We start from the raw sequence: 22337 nt of genomic DNA, 5'->3' as shown, positions 1-22337 counted from the left end.
TTGTTGTAAGATAAATTCCCTGCCAACTACTGTTTTAATTCTCATTGAATGAGCCTACTGAGAGGACTGCTATACTCATATGGACATGATGGCAGTACTCAACATGGACATAATAGTCAGATGCCCTACTGTTTACAAGGCTTTTGAAGAGACTGGAGAACAGTTGTTCTACCTGTGTAGTAGTGACAAACTGTAGTGGGATTACCTCTTGGAAATTGTCAATTCTTCAGGTATGACCAGTCTTTGAATGACTTGGGACATGCTGTCCCAGAACGGCAGTAGCTGTGCTATCTATACCTATGATCTGGTGTTTTCAGAGGACTTGAGAATGTTGCTGAGTGGCATTAAAATGACATAAAGAGGAGCCAGTTGGATTTCCCCTCAACAACCCATATGAAAACATAATCAATGAGCTGTGTTTTTATGATATCCTTGGATGACTGATTACACTGGGGTATCTGGTTGCTGGAAAAAAAAGGGTATGCCATTTGTGTTGATCTTGAACAACAGCATTAACTAAGTTCTCTGTCTGCTGTAGATACTCTATGGGTTATGTGTCCATATTATTTATTTTTTTACGTCCCTCCTGTGAAGTATGAACGAGCGCCAAACGCCTCCGATCCTGTAACTGGTCACATATTTGAACAGTGGTGGGTCAAATATTGACGTAAGCTCCTGGAAGGGTTCCCAATGAGCTGACTGCTCCTTGTTTCAGTAAATAAGGTCCCTTTTAGAGCCATCTTGCAGCTAGAGGTGTATGCCGAAACCCAAAGTCCTCTTTAAACCTTGTTAAAACTTCAGAAAAGAATGTGGGGTGTTTTAAACATGCAAACTTGATTCTAAGCCTAATCAATGGCAACTATCAAGTGCAAGATTATGCATTTCAATAAGCAGTGGGCCTGTATATTATTAAACAGCTTGCTGACATTTTATATTGTCTCTGTGAAACGTACAGAACCTGGTTGCCTGCTAATATTTAATTACAGTCAATGCCATGCAGGGATTATGACTAATTATTGACATATCAGGTTTAACATCTTGAGCAATAAATATTAACTGAGTAACCACTCAAGTGTGCGGTTTTCTTTGAATCTCTGTGACAAAATCCTTATTGTCTTTCTCTGATTAATAGTGCTATATGTATTTTATGTTTGCAGGCCACACCTGTTTTAAGTAATTACATTTTAACGTAATGTAGACCTAGTGCATTCAAATATGTGCGTTAATTGTGTAAAGAAATCGAGTCATGAATTAGATATTTTGAAAACGTAGCTGTTTTATTGGCAATCCATTGATAACTCGAGCGATTGAAGAAAACTACGATTCCCAAGCTGCACTTCACTGCATTTCCGATCCTGCGCGGTTTCTTGGAGCGGATTGCAACCCGGAGTCAGGATTCAATAAATGTGTAGTCGTTTGGAAAACAGGTAACATGTTTATTTCTAACTTCTGCAGTTTGAACAAACAATAATTGTGCCACCGTGCAGAAATATATATTTTTAGTTTTCGAGGTGCACACGGAATCTCGCGGAGAGGCCAGTATAACGCCGTTCTGACATTGAAATTAACTGGCTCCAGATTGAGTTTGCGTCTCCATTCCATCCGCCATGCCGATTGTTCTTTGTTACATTTGCATGACTGCAGAAGACGGAGTCGGCTGAGATCGGAGTTAAAACCCGGCTAGAGTTTGGAATCTGTTAAAATCCTGGATCCCGTTCTTTACTGGATCGTCTTTATTAATATGTAGCTACTCCACTGCTGTATTGTTATTAGCGTGGAATGCACAGTGTAATTTTGCATACTGGAGAAGAATGGCCTTTGCTTTATTGAGGTCCCCATACATTTACCACACCGCTGTTTTTGACCAGAATATAGCTCCAGGTTTAGTTATCCGCATTAGTCAAGAAGTGTAGGCCTCACATTTGCCACTATTTTGAACTGCTTCAGAGGATTGCACACATTCTTCAGTATTCATTTATTTGACGAACCCATTTGTCATTTCTTAATGTATTTATGTTGCAACCACCAGTGGCAACATAAATACATCGTCTATGATCATGAAGTAATAATGTAGCTTGTAAATAAAGCGGCAACTCCATCTCTATTCGTAAAAATCTGAGGGATGGGCCTGGAGAAATGCAACCACTGAATTTCATTGAGCTATTAATGCAAAGCCTGACCATCCAATATATCAAAATAACAGTATTAAGCATATATTGAGGCTATACAGTGTTGTTTATGCCCAACATTTACAATGTTTACAAACATTGGAGTAAAATACACTTATATTTGGGGTACTGATGGAAAGTTACGCTAAATCAGGGAAGTGAAACTCATTCCATGGAGGCCCGACTGTCTGGGGTTCAGGTTTTTCCTTTCAATTAAGACCAAGGCAACCAGGTGAAGGGAGTTCCTTTCTAATCCGTGACATTAATTCATCAAGTCCGAGGAAGGATCAAACTCCGCAGACACTCGGCCCTCCGTGGAATGAGTTTGACACGTGCACTGAACTAAATTTGTAGCCTTCGAGTCAATGCGTATACATTATTAATTTAAAAGTCCAGAAATGGATGTATCAACTGCTGATATCCCCTTTAAACGTTATGATGTAGATAAAGCAAATCATACACAATTACACACGTTACGAAGATTAGTAACAACATCCCTTTCTTGAATGTCCAGATTGTCACGATGACAGAGCATCCAGATGAGTTTATCTGTGAGTATACTGAAAACTTCAATACCCTTGAAACGGCATCATATTTTATTTGTCACACGCTTTGTAAACAACAGGTGTAGACTTACTTGCAGGTTCTTATCCAACAATGCAATATAAAGATTTAAACATGCAATATTGAAATAGTGACCGAGTAATAAGTGAACCATGAATAACAGGAAGAGTAAAAATATCATGGATATGGTGCCAGTACCAGACCAATATGTAGGGGTACAAGGTAATTGAGGTAGCTATGTACATATAGACAGTGCACATTGATTTACTATTGTATCTCTCTCACTATGTGTGCGTGTGGTGTGTATCTAGCACTACATGCGCATGTGTGTGTATTTCACGTTGCATGCCTGTGCCTATTTAGACATCAGAGGATGTGGTATCTGATATGTGACTTTTTGATGGTACCTGTCAGGGTGTGAGGACTGTGGGCAGTATCATGACTCTGAGTGTCCAGAGCTGGGTCCAGTGGTGACTGTACAGGACTCATTTGTTCTCAGCAGAGCACGGTGAGTAACAGTCCACCATGCAAGCTACCCAGTGACAGGGTGTTGAGTGGATTTCCAGTTTAGCTGGTCATCTTACAAATTGTGTATTTTAAAGCAGCAAATCCTGAACCTGATATTGGAGTAACAGAAGTGTAGGAGGCTATGTATTGATAGATGTTGTATTGTTTGTCGTGGGTCAGGTCCTCTCTGCCGGAGAGTCTGGAGATCAGACAGGTGCCAGATGGGAAGGAGGGAGTGTTTGTCCTCCAACGTCTGGTCAAGAGGACCAGGTTTGGTCCCTTCGAGGCTAGGAGAATATCCCACCTGGACAAAGAAGGCCTGTTCCCTCTGAAGGTGTGTTCTCAACTTAGACTGCTGTTATTATGGAGAAAGATGTTTGTGTTCTTTGCTGTGGTGTTAATATCCCACTCTCTGTGTTCTTTGGTTTTGTATGTGACCTGGACAGATCTTCCAGAGAGATGGCCTGGTAGTCTGTTTTGACTCAGCCAATGAGGATGACTGTAATTGGATGATGCTGGTTCGGCCCGCCACTGACTATCAGCACCAGAACCTGACTGCTTACCAGCAGGACGATGAGGTCTACTTCAACACCTCCCAGGTATCATATACCAACTCCCCCAAACAAAGCAACTGAGGACAGTTTTGGTCATTCTTTATTGGATATGTCCCGATATCCATACTATTAAGTGTCCATGGCCAATACATCACTACATACTAGGTGGTGAACAAATGGGAGAGAGATCTCTTCCAGGAGACACAGATGGTTCCCTTCTCTTTCATAAGGTAACCCTCTGTCTTTTCCCCAGGATGTGCTGCCAGGGTCTGAGCTGAGGGTTTGGTATGGGGCCTTCTATGCCAAGAAGATGGAGAGGCCCATGCTGAAGGCCCCAGTCCATCCACCACCAGCAGGTATGGAGCCCCTCTGGCAGACCAGATTCAGCATTATTGTCCCCTGAGATGCAAACGGGTGTACTGTAGCGTGAACCCTTCTGTTAACGCAGATCAACTAAGGGTTTGATTGCTTAATCAATATGAAATAAATGACTGTGTTGTCCTGTTTTTGCTCCTCCCTTATCTCTCAGTTGTGGATACCACCTCTACCATGCCAGAGGGGGCTTTGAATAAAGCTGGAGTGTCACAGGCCCTAGTGGTTGGAGAGAATGATGCAGGTGAGCTCACTCCCAGAGATGCCACATACTTTCTGGGCATACATCATCAACACCTTCTCATGAAACCACTGTTAGAGGAAATACCTCTGCTGTCAACAAGTGAATAATGATCCCTTTCTGTTACAGTAACAGTTCAGCCACATATTATTCAGCCCATTAACATTTGAGGAATAACTACCCATATCATTCATATGAATGATATGATCAGAATACATTTCAGAAATGAATAATGGCCACAGGGTTTCGTTCAGCTGTAGTGGACAGTAAGTATGTTTTAGAGAAACCACCACACGCCCGATCTTGCTGGGTTGACCCAACCCATGCTTTGTGTCCAGTAGGCAAGGACTGTGTTTATGGAGCCAGAGCTCCTGACTGGTGAGTGACCTCCACACCACCAAGACTAGCCATAGAAAGTCAGGGAAGGAGAAGTAGATGTTTTCATACTGTTATAATCAATCAACTTTATTTATAAAGCCCTTCTTACATTAGCTGATATCTCAAAGTGCTGTACAGAAACTCAGCCTAAAATCCCAAACAGCAAGCAATGCAGGTGTAGAAGCACAGTGGCTTGGAAAAACTCCCTAGAAAGGCTGGAACCTCCAAAGAAACCTAGCGAGAAACCAGGTTGTGAGGGGTGGCCAGTCTTCTGGCTCTGGTGGGTGGAGATTATAACAGAACATGGCCAAGATGTTCAAATGTTCATAGATGACCAGGAGGGTCAAATAATAATAATCACAGTGATTGAAAAGGATGCAACAGGTCAGCACCTCAGGAGTAAATATCAGTTGGCTTTTCATAGCCGATCATTGAGTATCTCTACCGCTCCTCTGCTGTCTCTAGAGAGTTGAAAACAGCAGGTCTGGGACAGGTAGCACGTCCGGTGAACAGGTCAGGGTTCTATAGCCACAGGCAGAACAGTTGAAACTGGAGCAGCAGCTCTGCTGCTGGAGCCAGGAAACACAGTTCCTCCTCATGAACACTAACACTTGCATTACATAGAAGGGGGCATGATTGTTGAGTGCTTCAGAGCTGGCTGAAGACGGGCAGCTGAATTGCTCTTATTAATCAGGACCGTAGTGAAGAGGACGAGGTGCTCTTCTGTTTTTACATGAAAGGCTCAATTTCCCCATCCTTCCGCCTGTCTTCTTCCCAGACCACCTACTGAGCCACCTGCAGGAAGTGAAAGATGTAGCCCCGCCCCCTGACGACCAGTCCCAGCAGCAGGAGGAAGCAGAACTGGTAACCCCTGACGACGGCCTCAGTGCTGAGCCCATCCCTGCTCCTCCTCTGCCCGCTCCCAAAAGAAGGCTGGGCAGGCCGGGGAAGAGGGCCAAAGGAGGACGGAAACCTAGCACTGCAACTATAGCAGCAAAGAAGAAAAGTGAGACAGATTCCACCTCTTATGTTGTTACATTATTGACTACCCCTTCACATGCACTGTTTCGTTTCCACCACATTCTCCCCTAAAATGTGAATTCTATTCATACCTTCCTGCTTCGAGTTGCAGCCTTTTTGGAGCCAGCGGAGAAAGCCCTCAACACAGTCCCTGCAGACGGAGGAGAGGCCATGCTGGATGGCAATGACCTGGAGATCGGCCCTGACGGGGTGGCTGTCACCATGCCTAGGGTGACCCGCACCCTGCTCTCAGCTGGGATGTAAGGATCAACACCCTCTCCACTATGTCATGACTGACTGAGCCAAAATAAATTCCTCTTAGTCGAGTCATCACTTTCCATTGCTATCCTTTCAATTGCATGCTTTATTTACAGTACACATTTCCTTTTGAAGTACAGTTAACATCAATCAGTTATTCCATAGACTTGGAAAGATACCAGGCATGCTCGGACTCTACTCTGTCCTGTCCCCCTCCTCTCTCTCACTCCCTCCACTCTTTCTACTCTGTCCTGTCCCTCATCTCACTCTCTCTACTCTGTCCTGTCCCCCTCTCTCTCACTCCCTCCACTCTCTCTACTCTGTCCTGTCCCTCTCCTCTCTCACTCCCTCCCTCCACTCTTTCTACTCTGTCCTGTCCCTCTCCACTCTCTCTACTCTATCCTGTCCCTCTCCTCTCTCACTCCCTCCCTCCCTCCACTCTCTCTACTCTGTCCTGTCCCTCTCCTCTCTCACTCCCTCCACTCTCTCTACTCTGTCCTGTCCCTCTCCTCTCTCACTCCCTCCCTCCCTCCACTCTCTCTACTCTGTCCTGTCCCTCTCCTCTCACTCTCTCCCTCCCTCCCTCCCTCCACTCTCTCTACTCTGTCCTGTCCCTCTCCTCTCTCGCTCCCTCCACTCTCTCTATTCTGTCCCGTCCCTTTCCCCTCTCTCGCTCCCTCCACTCTCTCTACTCTGTCCCGTCCCTTTCCCCTCTCTCGCTCCCTCCACTCTCTACTCTGTCCTGTCCCCCTCCTCTCTCTCACTCCCTCCACTCTCTCTACTCTGTCCTGTCTCTCTTCCTCCCTCCACTCTCTCTACTGTCATGTCCCTCTCCTCTCTCACCCCCTCCACTCTCTCTACTCTGTCCTGTCCCTTTCCCCTCTCTCACTCCTTCCACTCTCTCTACTCTGTCCTGTCCCTTTCCCCTCTCTCACTCCCTCCACTCTCTCTACTCTGTCCTGTCCCTTTCCCCTCTCTCACTCCCTCCACTCTATTCTCTGCCTCTCTCCTCTCACTCCCTCCACTCTCTCTACTCTGTCCTGTCCCTTTCCCCTCTCTCACTCCCTCCACTCTCTCTACTTTGTCCTGTCCCTCTCCTCTCTCACTCCCTCCACTCTTTCTACTCTGTCCTGTCCCTTTCCCCTCTCTCACTCCCTCCACTCTCACTACTCTGTCCTGTCCCCCTCCTCTCTCTCACTCCCTCCACTCTCTCTACTCTGTCATGTCTCTCTCCCTCCCTCCACTCTCTCTACTCTGTCCTGTCCCCCTCCTCTCTCCACTCTCTCTACTCTGTCCCCCTCCTCTCTCACTCCCTCCACTCTCTACTCTGTCCCTCTCCTCTCTCACTCCCTCCACTCTCTACTCTGTCCCTCTCCTCTCTCACTCCCTCCACACTCTCTACTCTGTCCCTCTCCTTTTCACTCCCTCCACACTCTCTACTCTGTCCCTCTCCTCTCTCACTCCCTCCACACTCTCTACTCTGTCCCTCTCCTCTCTCCACTCCCTCTCCTCTCTCACTCTCTCTACTCTGTCCCTCTCCTCTCTCACTCCCTCCACTCTCTCTACTCTGTCCCTCCTCTCTCACTCCCTCCACTCTCTCTACTCTGTCCCTCTCCTCTCTCACTCCCTCCACTCTCTACTCTGTCCCTCTCCTCTCCTCTCTCACTCCCTCCACTCTCTCTACTCTGTCCCTCTCCTCTCCTCTCTCACTCCCTCCACTCTCTCTACTCTGTCCCTCTCCTCTCCTCTCTCACTCCCTCCACTCTCTCTACTCTGTCCCTCTCCTCTCCTCTCTCACTCCCTCCACTCTCTCTACTCTGTCCCTCTCCTCTCCTCTCTCACTCCCTCCACTCTCTCTACTCTGTCCCTCTCCTCTCCTCTCTCACTCCCTCCACTCTCTCTACTCTGTCCCTCTCCTCTCCTCTCTCACTCCCTCCACTCTCTCTACTCTGTCCCTCTCCTCTCCTCTCTCACTCCCTCTCCTCTCTCACTCCCTCTCTCCTCTTTCACTCCCTCCACACTCTCTACTCTGTCCCTCTCCTCTCACTCCCTCCACACTCTCTACTCTGTCCCTCTCCTCTCTCACACTCTCTACTCTGTCCCTCTCCTCTCTCACTCTCTCTACTCTGTCCCTCTCCTCTCACTCTCTCTACTCTGTCCCTCTCCTCTCTCACTCTCTCTACTCTGTCCCTCTCCTCTCTCACTCTCTCTACTCTGTCCCTCTCCTCTCTCACTCTCTCTACTCTGTCCCTCTCCTCTCTCACTCTCTCTACTCTGTCCCTCTCCTCTCTCACTCTCTCTACTCTGTCCCTCTCCTCTCTCTCTCTCTCTACTCTGTCCCTCTCCTCTCTCACTCTCTCTACTCTGTCCCTCTCCTCTCTCACTCTCTCTACTCTGTCCCTCTCCTCTCTCACTCCCTCCACACTCTCTTGTCCTTGTTCCCTCTTCCTCAGGCCTGGGTCGAGGAAGAGGTTCCTGAGGCAGGGAGGAGACCATAAGAGGCTGTACAAGTGCACCCTCTGCAACAAGGTCTTCCAGAACAGCAGCAACCTCAACAGACACATTCGCTCCCACGGTAATGCTCTCTCCTCTCCCCCCTCTGTTTTTTGTCCCCTTTTTTTGTGGATGTCTTACTGAACTGTTCCTAACACCGCTCTCCAGAGAAAAGAGATGGAATATGTGGAGATCTGTGTTTACTAATCATATCATACAGACACACACAAGTGCATATGTTTTATTTGTCTGTGCTCTCTTTAGGTGATAAGCTCTTTAAATGTGATGAATGTGACAAGATGTTCAGCCGCAAGGAGAGCTTGAAGCAGCACATCTCATACAAGCACAGCAAAAATGAGGTAGGCGCACCTAGATCAATGCTCAACATTTTGGCCTTTCCAGCTTTTGCCCAGGATAGTCACTGTTTGTGTTGCAGTGGCTAGCTCCTTGATTCACTGTACATTGTGTGTATGTCCGTCGCTCCCTCAGCCCGATGTGGAGTACAGGTACAAATGTAACACATGCGACAAAGCCTTCCGCCTGGAGAATGCATTAGAGTTCCACAACTGTAGAACCGGTAAGTGCAGCATGAATTGAAAAACATGATTTAGTTGTAGGCCATTTTGTTTGGATGTCCGTTGTCTTTATCCATCTTTGAAATACTTCTGTATGTTACTTTACTGTTGTGCTGTATGTCTTCGTTGTCCCATCGATGACTTTGACACAGTAACCATCCATTATTTATTTAATTGAATAACACGTCAGACTGTTTGTTGTTCCTGTGGTGGCAGATGACAAGACGTTCCAGTGTGAGATCTGCTCGAGGTTCTTCTCCACCAACAGTAACCTGTCTAAGCACAAGAAGAAGCACGGAGAGAAGCTGTACGCCTGTGAGATCTGCAGCAAGATGTTCTACCGCAAGGACGTTATGCAGGACCACCAGAAGAGACATACTGTGGGTGAGTACTGGCAGAGGGACCAGGGGGACATGATCCATCTCTATTGATGACTATTTTGGTGATACTCCCCACTGGGCACAGATGTCAGCTCAACGTCTAGTTTTGATTTAAATGTGGTTGTTGACAACTAACGTGAATTCAACGTGAGATAAACAAAACATTTCACCATTTCATTGGATTAAGGTTAAAAGTTAGGTGAAAAACAGATTAAATTCCCTTCTGTTGATGACTTTTTACAAATCCAATCAGTTTTCCCACATTGATTCAATGTCATCACATAGATTTTTTTGTTGTTGAAATGTGGAAATAACATTGATTACATTTTTTTGACCGGTGGGTCTCTAAATTTGAAGTATGTTATAGTATATGATGTACTTTATTAGTTTATTTCAACAGAACAGAGCTTGCAACTTTTACAAGTGCATGGCTCATGATCCTGAAATGTATTCTATCGCAAAGCATCAATCAGCCTTCTCTCTGAGCTCAGCTGTACTGTTATTGTGTGTCTCAGCAAACCCAAAGCACCTGAAGAGGGAAGAGCTGGAGGCCAATGGGGAGGAAGGGACCAAATACAGGAAGGAGCCTTCAGCATGTCCTATCTGTGGCAAGGTGCTGTGACGCGGATACCTGAAAATATACTTATTTTGGCATTGGATCAAATGAGTCAAAATAAAAATAAGATATTTACCCTGACTGTGTGTGTCCAGGTGTTTTCCTGCAGGAGCAACATGAACAAGCATCTGCTGACTCACGGAGATAAGAAGTACACCTGTGAGATCTGCGGACGCAAGTTCTTCAGAGTGGACGTCCTGAGGGACCATATTCACGTGCACTTTAAGGTGAGAGAGATTATGTGGATGTTGCAATCAAACGTTTAGTTCTTTCTTCTTTTTGAACTCCTACATAACCACACGTTTCATTCACTCAAACATGAAAGAGAAATAGAGATTGAAACTAGGTCCATAATGGTGTCATTGCTCAACTTCCTGTGTGTGTTCTCCAGGACATAGCCCTGATGGACGAGCAGGAGAGGGAGGAGTTCATCAGGAAGATTGGCATCTCAGTGGACAGCAGCGACGACACTGATGAGGAGGATGAAGACTACGGACAAGAGACCCACAAGTACAGCTGCAAGAAGTGTCAGGTCAGTCACGCACCTCTCACGCATGCCTACATCCCGACACACATTCTGTCACGCAAACACACTCGCACTCTCCATGGCCTCTGTTCGAATCTGTCTTTGTGTTTTAGGTGACATTCTTCAAGGGGAGAGACTACCTGAAGCACATCATGGACCTGCACAAAGAGAGGGGTTATGGCTGCATCATCTGTAACCGGCGCTTCGCTCTGAAAGCCACCTACAACGCCCACCTGGTCATCCACAGAGAACAGCTCCCAGACCCTGCAGTGCAGAGGTATGAGGGACAGGGACATATGAGGGACAGGGACATATGAGGGACAGGGACATATGAGGGACAGGGACATATGAGGGACAGGGACATATGAGGGACAGGTGGAGAGACAAAAGGACCAGTACACAGAGATGTAGGATATAAAACAGGTGCACTGTTGTACACTCGCCTTCTTGGCTCGTTACTAGCACCCAGACAATAACCCTGTCTGTTACACTTTTCATTTTGCTCCTAAGGTACATCCACCCCTGTGAAATGTGTGGCCGAATCTTCAACAGCATCGGCAACCTGGAGAGACACAAGGTCATTCACACAGGTATGAACCTCACCCTTCATCTCTAACAAGATACTTTCTGGATACTGGACCACATTAAATGTAGTTCTTTAGCACACATGAACCACATTTTGGTACTATGTTAGCCACCCAATATTTGTCTTGAAGTCATGATAAAGAATATCTGAATTTTATGGGCTTATTCAACTTTTTGGGGGGGATTGCTATCTCCTCTGTAATGTGGTTCTCACAGGGGTGAAGAGCCACGGATGTGACCAGTGTGGGAAGTCGTTTGCCAGGAAGGACATGCTAAAGGAACACCTGAGGGTCCATGACAACGTCAGAGACTTCCTATGTGCTGAGTGTGGGAAAGGTGAGGCTGTCACCATGACAACGTCAGAGACTTCCTATGTGCTGAGTGTGGGAAAGGTGAGGCTGTCACCATGACAACGTCAGAGACTTCCTATGTGCTGAGTGTGGGAAAGGTGAGGCTGTCACCATGACAACGTCAGAGACTTCCTATGTGCTGAGTGTGGGAAAGGTGAGGCTGTCACCATGACAACTGTCTTTGTCAAATAGTTAGGGGGGAAAAGACGTTTGCACAATAGACTAGAAATTGAGACCACATTGACCTAGATTGGTGGTGGCTTTTCCAATGGCTGTTTTTGTCTTTAACCAAGCACTTACCGTGAACGGTAATAGCAAGAAATATGTGGCTCTATGAATTGGAAAAATGTTCTGATCAAAGCATGCATGTACTTGTTTTCGGTAAGAGCATCCACAGGGGGTAAGAAACTTCAGCCAATGTGTTTTCTGCAGGGATGAAGACCAAGCATGCGCTGAGGCACCATATGAAGCTGCATAAGGGCATCAAAGAGTACGAGTGTAAGGAGTGCAACCGCAAGTTTGCCCAGAAGGTCAACATGCTGAAACACTACAAGAGACACACGGGTAAGATGGTCCCAGCAACAACTAGACAAAACAACCCAGAGGCAGTGGTGAAGAAAGGCCACTTTCATCTATAAACGTGGGTTGGGCATTGTAAGCTAACATGCATGGCTGAACATTGCCATATCTTACAGATACAACCAAGCGAATGAAGCGTGTAAGGTACAAAGGGCTTTTTTGGTTAAGGCTTACACTCATGTACCGTTTCTACTCCTGCAGGAATAAAGGACTTCATGTGTGAGTTGTGTGGGAAGACCTTCAGTGAGAGGAACACCATGGAGACACACAAGCTCATTCACACAGGCAAGTTCCTGGATCTGCGTTTCCTATTGTATGTTTTTGTTTTGGACAACTCCACGAATACCTTGTTTGAGAACCGTTATTAGATTTCTCTCTCTCGCTCCCCAGTGGGGAAGACGTGGTCGTGTGCAGTGTGTGATAAGAAGTATGTGACAGAATACATGCTCCAGAAGCATGTGCAGCTGACGCATGAGAAGGTGGAGGCCCAGAGCTGTCACATGTGTGGCACCAAGGTGTCCACCCGAGCCTCCATGAACCGCCACATGAGGCGCAAACACCCCGAGGTGAGCTGGGACAGTAGGGGTTAAACCATAGACACCCCGAGGTGAGCTGGGACAGTAGGGGTTAAACCATAGACACCCCGAGGTGAGCTGGGACAGTAGGGGTTAAACCATAGACACCCCGAGGTGAGCTGGGACAGTAGGGGTTAAACCATAGACACCCTGAGGTGAGCTGGGACACTAGGGGTTAAACCATAGACACCCCGAGGTGAGCTGGGACAGTAGGGGTTAAACCATAGACACCCCGAGGTGAGCTGGGACAGTAGGGGTTAAACCATAGACACCCCCGAGGTGAGCTGGGACAGTAGGGGTTAAACCATAGACACCCCCGAGGTGAGCTGGGACAGTATATACATGAGATCTACCACATCTTGAATGGAGTTCTTAGTGTCAGCTGAAACTGACATTTTCTATTATGTTTTCCAGACCAGGCCCAGTTCTCTTTTCAACATAATTTCCTATCCCACCTGTCATTGATTGAGTCTCAGCTTTATTTAAACGTTTGCTCTTTCCTACCCCAGGTGGTCACTGTGAGAATAGATGAGTTTGACGAGCTCCAAGAAGACTCAACAATCGATGAGTCAAGCATCAGCATTGTGCAGGTAGGAGTGCCATACAATGCCTATGGTGGTGAGCTAACTACACTATATGCAGAGCTGGAACTATTTTAATACTCTTGGTTCTCATACCACCCTCACAGCCCACTCTAACCATGGAGAAGGAGGCTCTTTCTGGGGAGAGACCCCAGCGGACCCCACGGCCGCCCAGGAAGAAGCAGAAACAGCTGGAGGAGCCGGAGCTGTCAGACTCTGACGAGTACGCTGACTTCACAGGCAAAGGAGTACAGTACACCACCACCATAGTGGGAGATGAGACCAGCTCTGCTGTGCAGAGTATACAGCAGGTGGGTGGGTCATGTATTTGTCAGATGATCTATGTTAGCAATTATATTAGGTTTGAGATTTTATTTATTGCAATTGGGTCCATCTGTCCATTATACATGTGTTGATTAATGCTGTGGATAATGGGATTTTAAAGGTCCAATGTAGCTGTTTTTATCCCAATATCAAATTATTTCTGGGTAACAATTAAGTACCTTATTGTGTTAAATGAAATGGCTTCTTAGCAAAGAGCAATTTCTAAAACAATTTTGCTAGGACTGTCTGGGAGTGGTTTGACTAGAGGGGAAAACTGAAAATGAACTGTTATTGGCAGAGAGGTTTGGAACTCTCTAATTGGTCTATTAAAACTTCTTGACTCACCCATCCCTTTAGCGGGATCATTTTCATCAACATCCGCTGAATTGCACAGTGCCAAATTCAAATTAAATTACTATAAATATTAACTTTTCATGAAATCACAAGTGCAATATAACAAAACACAGCTTAGCTTGTTGTTAATCCACCTGGTGTATTTTTATATCCAAAATTCCTCCATTTGTTTGGCGCGTTATGTTCAGAAATCCACAGGCTCGAGCTGTCACGACATCGCAGACGAAAATTCCAAATAGTATCCGCAAAGTGCGTAGAAAGATGTAAAATGTTTATAATCAATCCTCAGGTTGTTTTTACAATATATAATCGATAATGTCAACCGATATGTTGCTTCTGCCATAGGCGAGAGAGAGAAAATGGCCATTACCATGACAAACTCTGCTGGCACCCAGCCATCCACTGACGAGATTGGTTCTTTCTCGCTCATTTTTTAAAATAAAAGCCTGAAACTGTCTAAATACTGTTCACAGATTGAGGAAGTCATAGGAAAATCTGGTTGATATCCCTTTAAGTGGAGGCAAGGCATCCAATGGAACAGAGAGCTTTTAGGAAAAACAGCACTTCCTTGTTGGATTCTCCTCAGGTTTTCACCTGCAACATCAGTTCTGTTAAACTCACAGACAATATTTTGACAGTTTTGGAAACTTTAGAGTTTTCTATCCTAATCTGACAATTCAGATTGTGAAATAGGCAGTTTCAAATGGGTACTTTTTTTTGCCAAAAACAAAAATACTGCCCCCTACACTCAAGAAGTTAACTAATTTACCGCATGGAAGGGCATGGTGATTTACCGCATGGAAGGGCATGGTGATTTACCGCATGGAAGGGCATGGTGATTTTCCCACCAAAACAGGCTGAAATTTCAGGCAGTCTTTTCAAACAGCTCTTGTGCCTCGTCCAACCTCGTGTGGAAATAAACATTTAGTGTACAAAACATTAGGATCACTTTCCTAATATTGAGTTGCACCCCCTTTTGTCCTCAACGGCCTCAATTCGTTGGGGCATTGACGACAAGGTGTCTAAAGCGATCCACAGGGATGCAGGCCTATGTTGACTCCAATGCTTCCCACAGTTGTTAAGTTGGCAGGCTGTCCTTTGGCTGGGGGGCCATTGTTACACACGGAACTGTTTAGCGTGAACCCAACAGCGTTGCAGTTCTTGACTAACTCTAACCGGTTCGCAGCAAATCTCTCCCCCCTACAGAGTGGAGGGCAGACCTAAATACTCTTGCCTTATCTGTTTGTTGTTTCATCCTTCTGTGCCCGGTGCCAAAGCATTAAATCAAGGCTGAGACCTTGGGGTTGAATAGACTATACATTTGAAACATCTTAATCGCTTAAAAACACCCATGGCTGAATTTTTCTTAAATGGCTCAAGGGCATAGATACCATTAAGACAAACTTTATGGTGACCTCTGGCATTAGAGAGGGTACCTAAAGGCCACATTCCAATAAGGAAATTGCATTCTTAAGAACACACACCTCATACACAAGCAGAGTCCTGTATTTATCTATACACTCAAACACATGCATATACCTATATTCACACACACACACAGCCAACACTGCTGTCCCATGTATATACAGTGCCTTTGGAAAGTTTGACTCCTTGACTTTTTCCACATTTTGTTACGTTACAGCCTTATTCTAAAGTGGATTTAAAAAAAGTAATCTACACACAATACCCAGTTATACCTTATCTAAATGTATTCAGACCCATAGCTATGCGACTCGAAATTGAGCTCCAGTGAATCCTGATCATCCTATTGATCACCTGTGGTAAATTCAATTGATTGGACATGATTTTGGAATGGCGCACACCTGTTTATATCAGGTCCCCATAATTGACAGTGCATGTCAGCGCGAAAACCAAGCCAAGTCCGCAGAGCTCTGAGACAGGATTTTGTCGAGGCACAGATCTGGGGAAGGGTACCAAAAAGATAATGCAGCATTGAAGGTTCCTGAGAACACAGTGGCCTCCATCATTCTTAAATGGAAGAAGTTTGGAACCACCAAGATCTGGCCGCCTGACCAAACTGAGCAATCTGGGGAGAAGGGCCTTGGTCAGGGAGGTGACCAAGAACCCGATGTTCACTCTAACAGAGCTCTATATACTCCTCAGTTAAAGGTACATGACAGCCCGCTTGAAGTTTGCCAAAAGGCAGTGAAAGGCCTCTGTCCATGAGAAACAAGATTCTCTGTTCTGATTCAACTCTTTGGCCTGAATCCCAAGCATCACGTCTGGAGGAAACCTTGCACCATCCCTACGCTGAAGCATCATGCTGTGGGGTTGTCTTTCAGCGGCAGGGACTGGGAGACTAGTCAGGATCGCAAAAAAGATGAACGGGAGCAAAGTACAGAGATCCTTGATGAACACCTGCTCCAGAGTGCTCAGGACCTCAGACTGGGGTGAAGGTTCACCTTCCAACAGGACAACGACCCTAAGCACACAGCCAAGACAACGCAGGAGTGGCTTTGGGACATGTCTCTGAATGTCCTTGAATGGCCCATCCAGAGCCCAGACTTGAACGCAATCGAACATGTCTGGAGAGACCTGAAAATGCTTCCCATCCAACCTGACAGAGCTTGAGAGGATCTGCAGAGAAGAATGGGAGAAACTGTTCAAATACAGGTGTGTCAAGCTTGTAGCGTCATACCCAAGAAGACTAAAGGCTGTAATCGCTGCCAAAGGTGCTTCAACAAAGTACTGGGTAAAGGGTCTGAACTTACATAAATGTGATATTTTAAATTTTGTATAAATTAGTAAATGTTTTTGCTGTGTGTGTGTGGATTGAAGCGTATTTTAAAAATAATAAAAAATGAGAATAAGGCTGTAACCTAACAAAGTGGTGAAAGTCAAGCGGTCTGAATACTTTCCGTTTCCTTTATGCAGTTTCTCCCACTAATTATATACTGTATTCTTCAAATTGCTCATTCTAATATCTACTACTGTTATACAGACCGCTTATTTATATACTGGATTCCTTACATAGCTCACTGTAATACAGTGTACAAAACATTAGGAACACCCTCCTAATTGAGTTGCACCCCTTTTTGCCCTTAGAACAGCCTCATGGACTACAAGGTGTTGAAAGTGTTTCACAGGGATGCTTCCCACAGTTGTCAAGTTGACTGGATGTCTTTTGGGTGGTAGACCATTCTTGATACACACACAGGAAACTGTTGAGCATGAAAAAGCCAGGAGTGTTTCAGTTCTTTTCACACTCAAACCAGTGCGCCTGGCACCCACTACCATACCCTGTTCAAAGGGACTTAAATCTTTTGTCTTAACCATTCACCCTCTGAAGGGCACACACACAATCCATGTCTCAATTGTCTCAAGGCTTAATATTCCTTCTTTAACCTGTCTCCTCCCCTTCATCTACACTGATTGGAAGTGGATTTAACAGGTGACGTCAATAAGGGATCATATACTGACCAGGTGAAAGCTATGTCATGGGAAGAGCAGTGTTCCTTACGTTTTGTACACTCAGTGTATATAGAACACAGGAAAATCCTTTTTTGACTGCACCTGGCCTTAAAGTTTTCCATATTGTCCACAACATCGTTTGTAGATTATGATTCTATCATACTGTTAGTAGTGTATGCTCTGACCCAGTGTGGATGGTGCTGTTGTAGGTGGTGGTGCTGGCCGACCCCAACGTGTCCTCCGCCTCCTCCCCCAACAGCTCAGTGGGACTGACCAACATCACAGTGACCCCCATCACCACCCATGCCCCTGCCCAGTTCACCAGCCTGCAGCCTGTAGCCGTGGGCCACCTGACAGCCAGCGACCACCGGCCCCTCACTCTGGACAGCTCCATCCTCACTGTCACCTTCGACACGGTCAGCGGCTCCGCCATGCTCCACAACCGGCCCACCGAGCTCACGACCGAGACGGTGGGGCCTGGAGGTGCCAGTACTGGGCCACAGTCGGTCGCCCACTTTATCAACCTTACCACCTTCGTCAACCCAATGGGCCACCCCCTGGAGGCCCCCACCCTGGCCTGGAGGCCTGTCACGCAGGCTGAGGGGGTCCAGGTCACCCCTATAGCAGAGGGGGCTCCAGGTGACGCCCAGGACTCTGAGACCCAGACCCCAGAACAGGCTAGACAAGCCCAGGCAGCACAGCAACAGCAGGCCAACACAACACAGCAGATGTTCAGCTACTAGACTGAAGGGAGGAGGTGCTGGTCACCTCAGTCCTGGTGAAGGACAGTGGATAGACTAGACACATGGAAGGCCTGTGTGGACTAGAGGCCTTGAATGCTCTCACCCAAATGCCTGTGTTATATTCCCCAGAATACATCCCTTGAATGAGAACATTGATGGAGGATGATAGCATTTACATGAACCAATAGCCACTTTCTCTTGAGTCAACGTGAGTTGTTTGTCAAAAACACTGCAGAGGAAGCTGTTGAACTGTAGTTTACAGGGATGCATGTACAGTTAAAAATAATTACATGATTTGGGTGCATTGTTAGGTGTAGTTTTGACCAATCAACAGATCAATGTAATAGTTATAATATAAACCTAAGCAAGAAATTGAATATTCTAATTTGTGAATTTAAACATGCACGTCTCGCAATATTTGCATATTTTCACTGCAGAATTATTTAGGTTATGGAGATGCAATAGTGTTTGTTTGTTTTCATTCTCATTGGGGGTTAAAATATTAAGTGATTTTGGCACATGGATTTGAATGCCTTGTACAAGAGGTTAATAGAAGACAATGAATTATTATTTTTTAGTAGATAGTGTAAAGCAGCCAAGACACAGCATTTAACCAGTAGAGAGAACCATATTTTATTTTTAAATGTCTGAAAGCATTGAAACTTAAAACCATTGTTGAGCAATTGTCAAAAATACTGGAAGCCTTTTCTATTGCCATTGTTTTTCAATTAAATTTCACAAAAATGAAATGTTTTTAGCCCATTTTCTGTTTGTCTAAATATCAATGTTTAAATGGAGTAATACATTTTGAGAATATGGTACATGCTTGTTTTCTAGACTTTTTGGCGTTATGATTTATCCAACTGGGAAACTCGGCTGGCATTGTGCTGGTGTCAGTGGTGTGTGTGTGTGTGTGTCAAAAGCACCAGTTAGTCTTTTTACATTTAGCAGATGCTCTTATCCAAAGCGACTTACAGGAGCAATTAGCGTTAAGTGCCTTGCTCAAGGGCACAGACTGTTTCACCTAGTCTGCTCGAACCAGTGACCGTTCGGTTATTGACCCAACGTGCTTAACCACTAGACTATGAACTGCCCACCTGTAGCTTACCCGGAGTCAGAACCTGGACCAACCAGAAGGGGGAGCTATCTTCACAAATACGAGCTCCTACATAACATGAGTTACATGTGCATTAGATTATGCAGAGACATTCTGTCTAGGAAAGGTATTTTGAAGGAAAAATAGAGCGTTGGTCTTTAGTATGTATGGTTTTTGTTATTGTCTCCTTCCACGGTCGGGCCAAGGTGTCCACCCTCAAGAAGGATGAACCTCTACACTAGATGGACCATCACCTCAAAAGGCCCTCATTCTCAGGGTTGACACCTTCAACTGTTAATGTCCCTATGTGATGTGTCAAGTGTCTCTGTTCTCTATTAGCCCCAAGCATTAAGCTATTTCTCTGTGGTGATGTGCATCACTATGGTGTGATGTAAGGCTGCCTCAACCTGCTAAGATCTCATTGTTTCCCACATGTCCTATTTACCTCTTGTATGTTAATACAAATCAGGATGTGTTCTGTAGTTCAAGGGGGTCTGGAAGCGCAGGTTGAGGGTTTCTAAAGTAATTTACTATTAGCATTAACTTTGCTGATTAACTTTATTTGAGGAAAAATGTACTTAAATTGTAGTTGCCTCACCTAGCTATTTTAAGATGCACGCACTGATTGCACGTCGCTCTGGATAAGAGCGTCTGACAAATGCATTGTAAGAAATGTTGTGGGGATATCCCTCTGAATATGTAAACGAAAACAATTGTATTTTTGAACCCAGTCATTAAAAATTGTACTTAATTCATGGACAAGCTACTATGAACAAAATACTTTTCAGTGGTATAAAGTACATACAGTGAGGGGGAAAGTATTTGATCCCCTGCTGATTTTGTACGTTTGCCCACTGACAAAGAAATTATCGGTCTAATTTTAATGGTAGGTTTATTTGAACAATGAGAGACAGAATAACAAAAAAATCCAGAAAAACGCATGTCAAAAATGTTATAAATGTATTTACATTTTAATGAGGGAAATAAGTATTTGACCCCTCTGCAAAACATGAGTTAGTACATGGTAGCAAAACCCTTGTTGGCAATCAGAGGTCAGACATTTCTTGTAGTTGGCCACCAGGTTTTCACACATCTCAGGAGGGATTTGGTCCCACTCCTCTTTGCAGATCTTCTCCAAGTCATTAAGGTTTTGAGGCTGACGTTTGGAAACTCGAACCTTTAGCTCCCTCCACAGATTTTCTATGGGATTACGGTCTGGAGACTGGCTAGGCCACTCCAGGACCCGAATGTGCTTCTTCTTGAGCCACTCCTTTGTTGGCTTGGCCGTATGTTTTGGGTCATTGTCATGCTGGAATACCAATCCACAACCCATTTTCAATGCCCTGGCTAAGGGAAGGAGGTTCTCCCCCAAGATTTGTCGGTACATGGCCCTGTCCATCATCCCTTTGATGCGGTGAAGTTGTCCTGTCCCCTTAGCAGAAAAACACCCCCAAAGCATAATGTTTCCACCTCTATGTTTGAAGGTGGAGATGGTGTTTCCTGGTGGTCATAGGCAGCATACCTCCTCCAAACACGGCAAGTTGAGTTGATACCAAAGAGCTCAATTTTCATCTCATCTGACCACAACACTTTCACCCAGTTGTCCTCTGAATCATTCAGATGTTCATTGGCAAACTTCCGACGGACATGTATATGTGCTTTCTTGAGCAGGGGGACCTTGCGGGCGCTGCAGGATTCCAGTCCTTCAAGGCGTAGTGTGTTACCAATTGTTTTCTTGGTGACTATGGTCCCAGCTGCCTTGAGATCATTGACAAGATCCTCCCATGTAGTTCTGGGCTGATTCCTCACCGTTCTCATGATCATTGCAACTCCACGAGGTGAGATCTTGCATGGAGCCCCAGGCTGAGGGAGATTGACAGTTCTTTTGTGTTTCTTCCATTTGCGAATAATCGCACCAACTGTTGTCACCTTCTCACCAAGCTGCTTGGCGATGGTCTTGTAGCCCATTCCATTCTTGTGTAGGTCTACAATCTTGTCCCTGACATCCTTGGAGAGCTCTTTGGTCTTGGCCATGTTGGAGAGTTTGATTGATTGATTGCTTCTGTGTACAGGTGTCTTTTATACAGGTAACAAACAGACACCAGGGAGACAAATCTTTCTGATTGAGTGGGGGTCAAATACTTATTTCCCTCATTAAAATGCAAATCGATTTCTAACATTTTTGAAATGCGTTTTTCTGGATGTTTTTGTTGTTATTCTGTCTCTCATTGTTCAAATAAACCTACCATTAAAATTATAGACTGATCATTTCTTTGTTAGTGGGCAAATGTACAAAATCAGCAGGGGATCAAATACTTGTTCCCCTCACTGTAAGTAAGAAGACTAAAGTACTACTTGTTTTTTTGGGGCTAACTGTACTTTACTATTCATATTTTTGACAACTTTTACTTCACTACATTCCTGAAGAAAATAATGTACTTTTTACTCTAAACATTTTCCCTGACACCCAAAAGTATTCGTTACATTTTGAATGCTTCGCAGGACAGTAAAATGTTCCAATTCACGTGCTTATCAATATTATGTGCTAGTGTTGGAGTGTGGTCCTGGCTATCTGTAAATAAAATAAAATGTTGCCTTCTAGTTTGATTAAATATAAGGAATTTGAAATTATTTGTACTTTTACTTTTATTTTACTTTTGAAATGCACTAAGTACATTTAAGCAATTACATTTACTTTTGATACTTAAGTATATTTAAAACCAAATACTTAGACTTTCTCAAGTAGAATTATTGGCTGACTTCCGTTTGAGTCATTTTCTATTAAGTTAGCTTTAATAAGAAAATATGGCAATTAGGTACTTTTTACACAACTCATACTTTTGAGAAACAAGTCTTCTCTACTGAGTCATTGTTCATGTTTGCTGATATGTATGACACCTGCTGAGTCACTGGCATCTCTCACACTCAGTGTGAACGGGAAAGGAATCGGGCAGGTATATGACAAGGCTTGTGGTTTTGGATACATTTATCCTGGTAGTATAACTCGTATGATTAGGGTAGTATACTTCCCAGATAAACACACATTCCAAACCAGAGCCATCTGGG

At 44.9% G+C, this 22337-nt stretch overlaps 1 protein-coding gene across 2 annotated transcripts; it reads left to right on the top strand.

The window, feature by feature from the left end:
• The first annotated feature begins 1301 nt into the window (after positions 1–1301).
• prdm15 (PR domain containing 15) lies at positions 1302–21858 on the top strand. Of its 2 annotated transcripts, none has more exons than XM_035782268.2 (25): positions 1302–1427; positions 2683–2719; positions 3147–3240; positions 3420–3573; positions 3686–3838; positions 4047–4149; positions 4323–4409; positions 5563–5790; positions 5911–6064; positions 8516–8637; positions 8820–8914; positions 9045–9132; positions 9347–9514; positions 10026–10123; positions 10222–10353; positions 10518–10658; positions 10766–10929; positions 11163–11242; positions 11454–11573; positions 12020–12151; positions 12368–12451; positions 12557–12732; positions 13251–13331; positions 13430–13633; positions 17642–21858. In XM_035782268.2, exons 2-25 carry the CDS (start codon positions 2692–2694, stop codon positions 18173–18175), a joined length of 3420 nt encoding a protein of 1139 aa, XP_035638161.1. In that variant the 5' UTR covers positions 1302–1427; positions 2683–2691; the 3' UTR covers positions 18176–21858. The 2 variants fall into 2 exon arrangements, with proteins under 2 accessions (XP_035638161.1, XP_035638163.1); XM_035782270.2 differs by having other exon boundaries at positions 5917–6064; positions 17642–21857.
• The last annotated feature ends 479 nt before the right edge of the window (positions 21859–22337 follow it).

This window comes from Oncorhynchus keta, chromosome 12, assembly GCF_023373465.1.
Source record: "Oncorhynchus keta strain PuntledgeMale-10-30-2019 chromosome 12, Oket_V2, whole genome shotgun sequence".
Taxonomy (NCBI): Eukaryota; Metazoa; Chordata; class Actinopteri; order Salmoniformes; family Salmonidae; genus Oncorhynchus; species Oncorhynchus keta.
The sequence above is the reverse complement of the archived record's forward strand: the minus strand, read 5'-3'. Positions and strand labels throughout refer to the sequence as shown.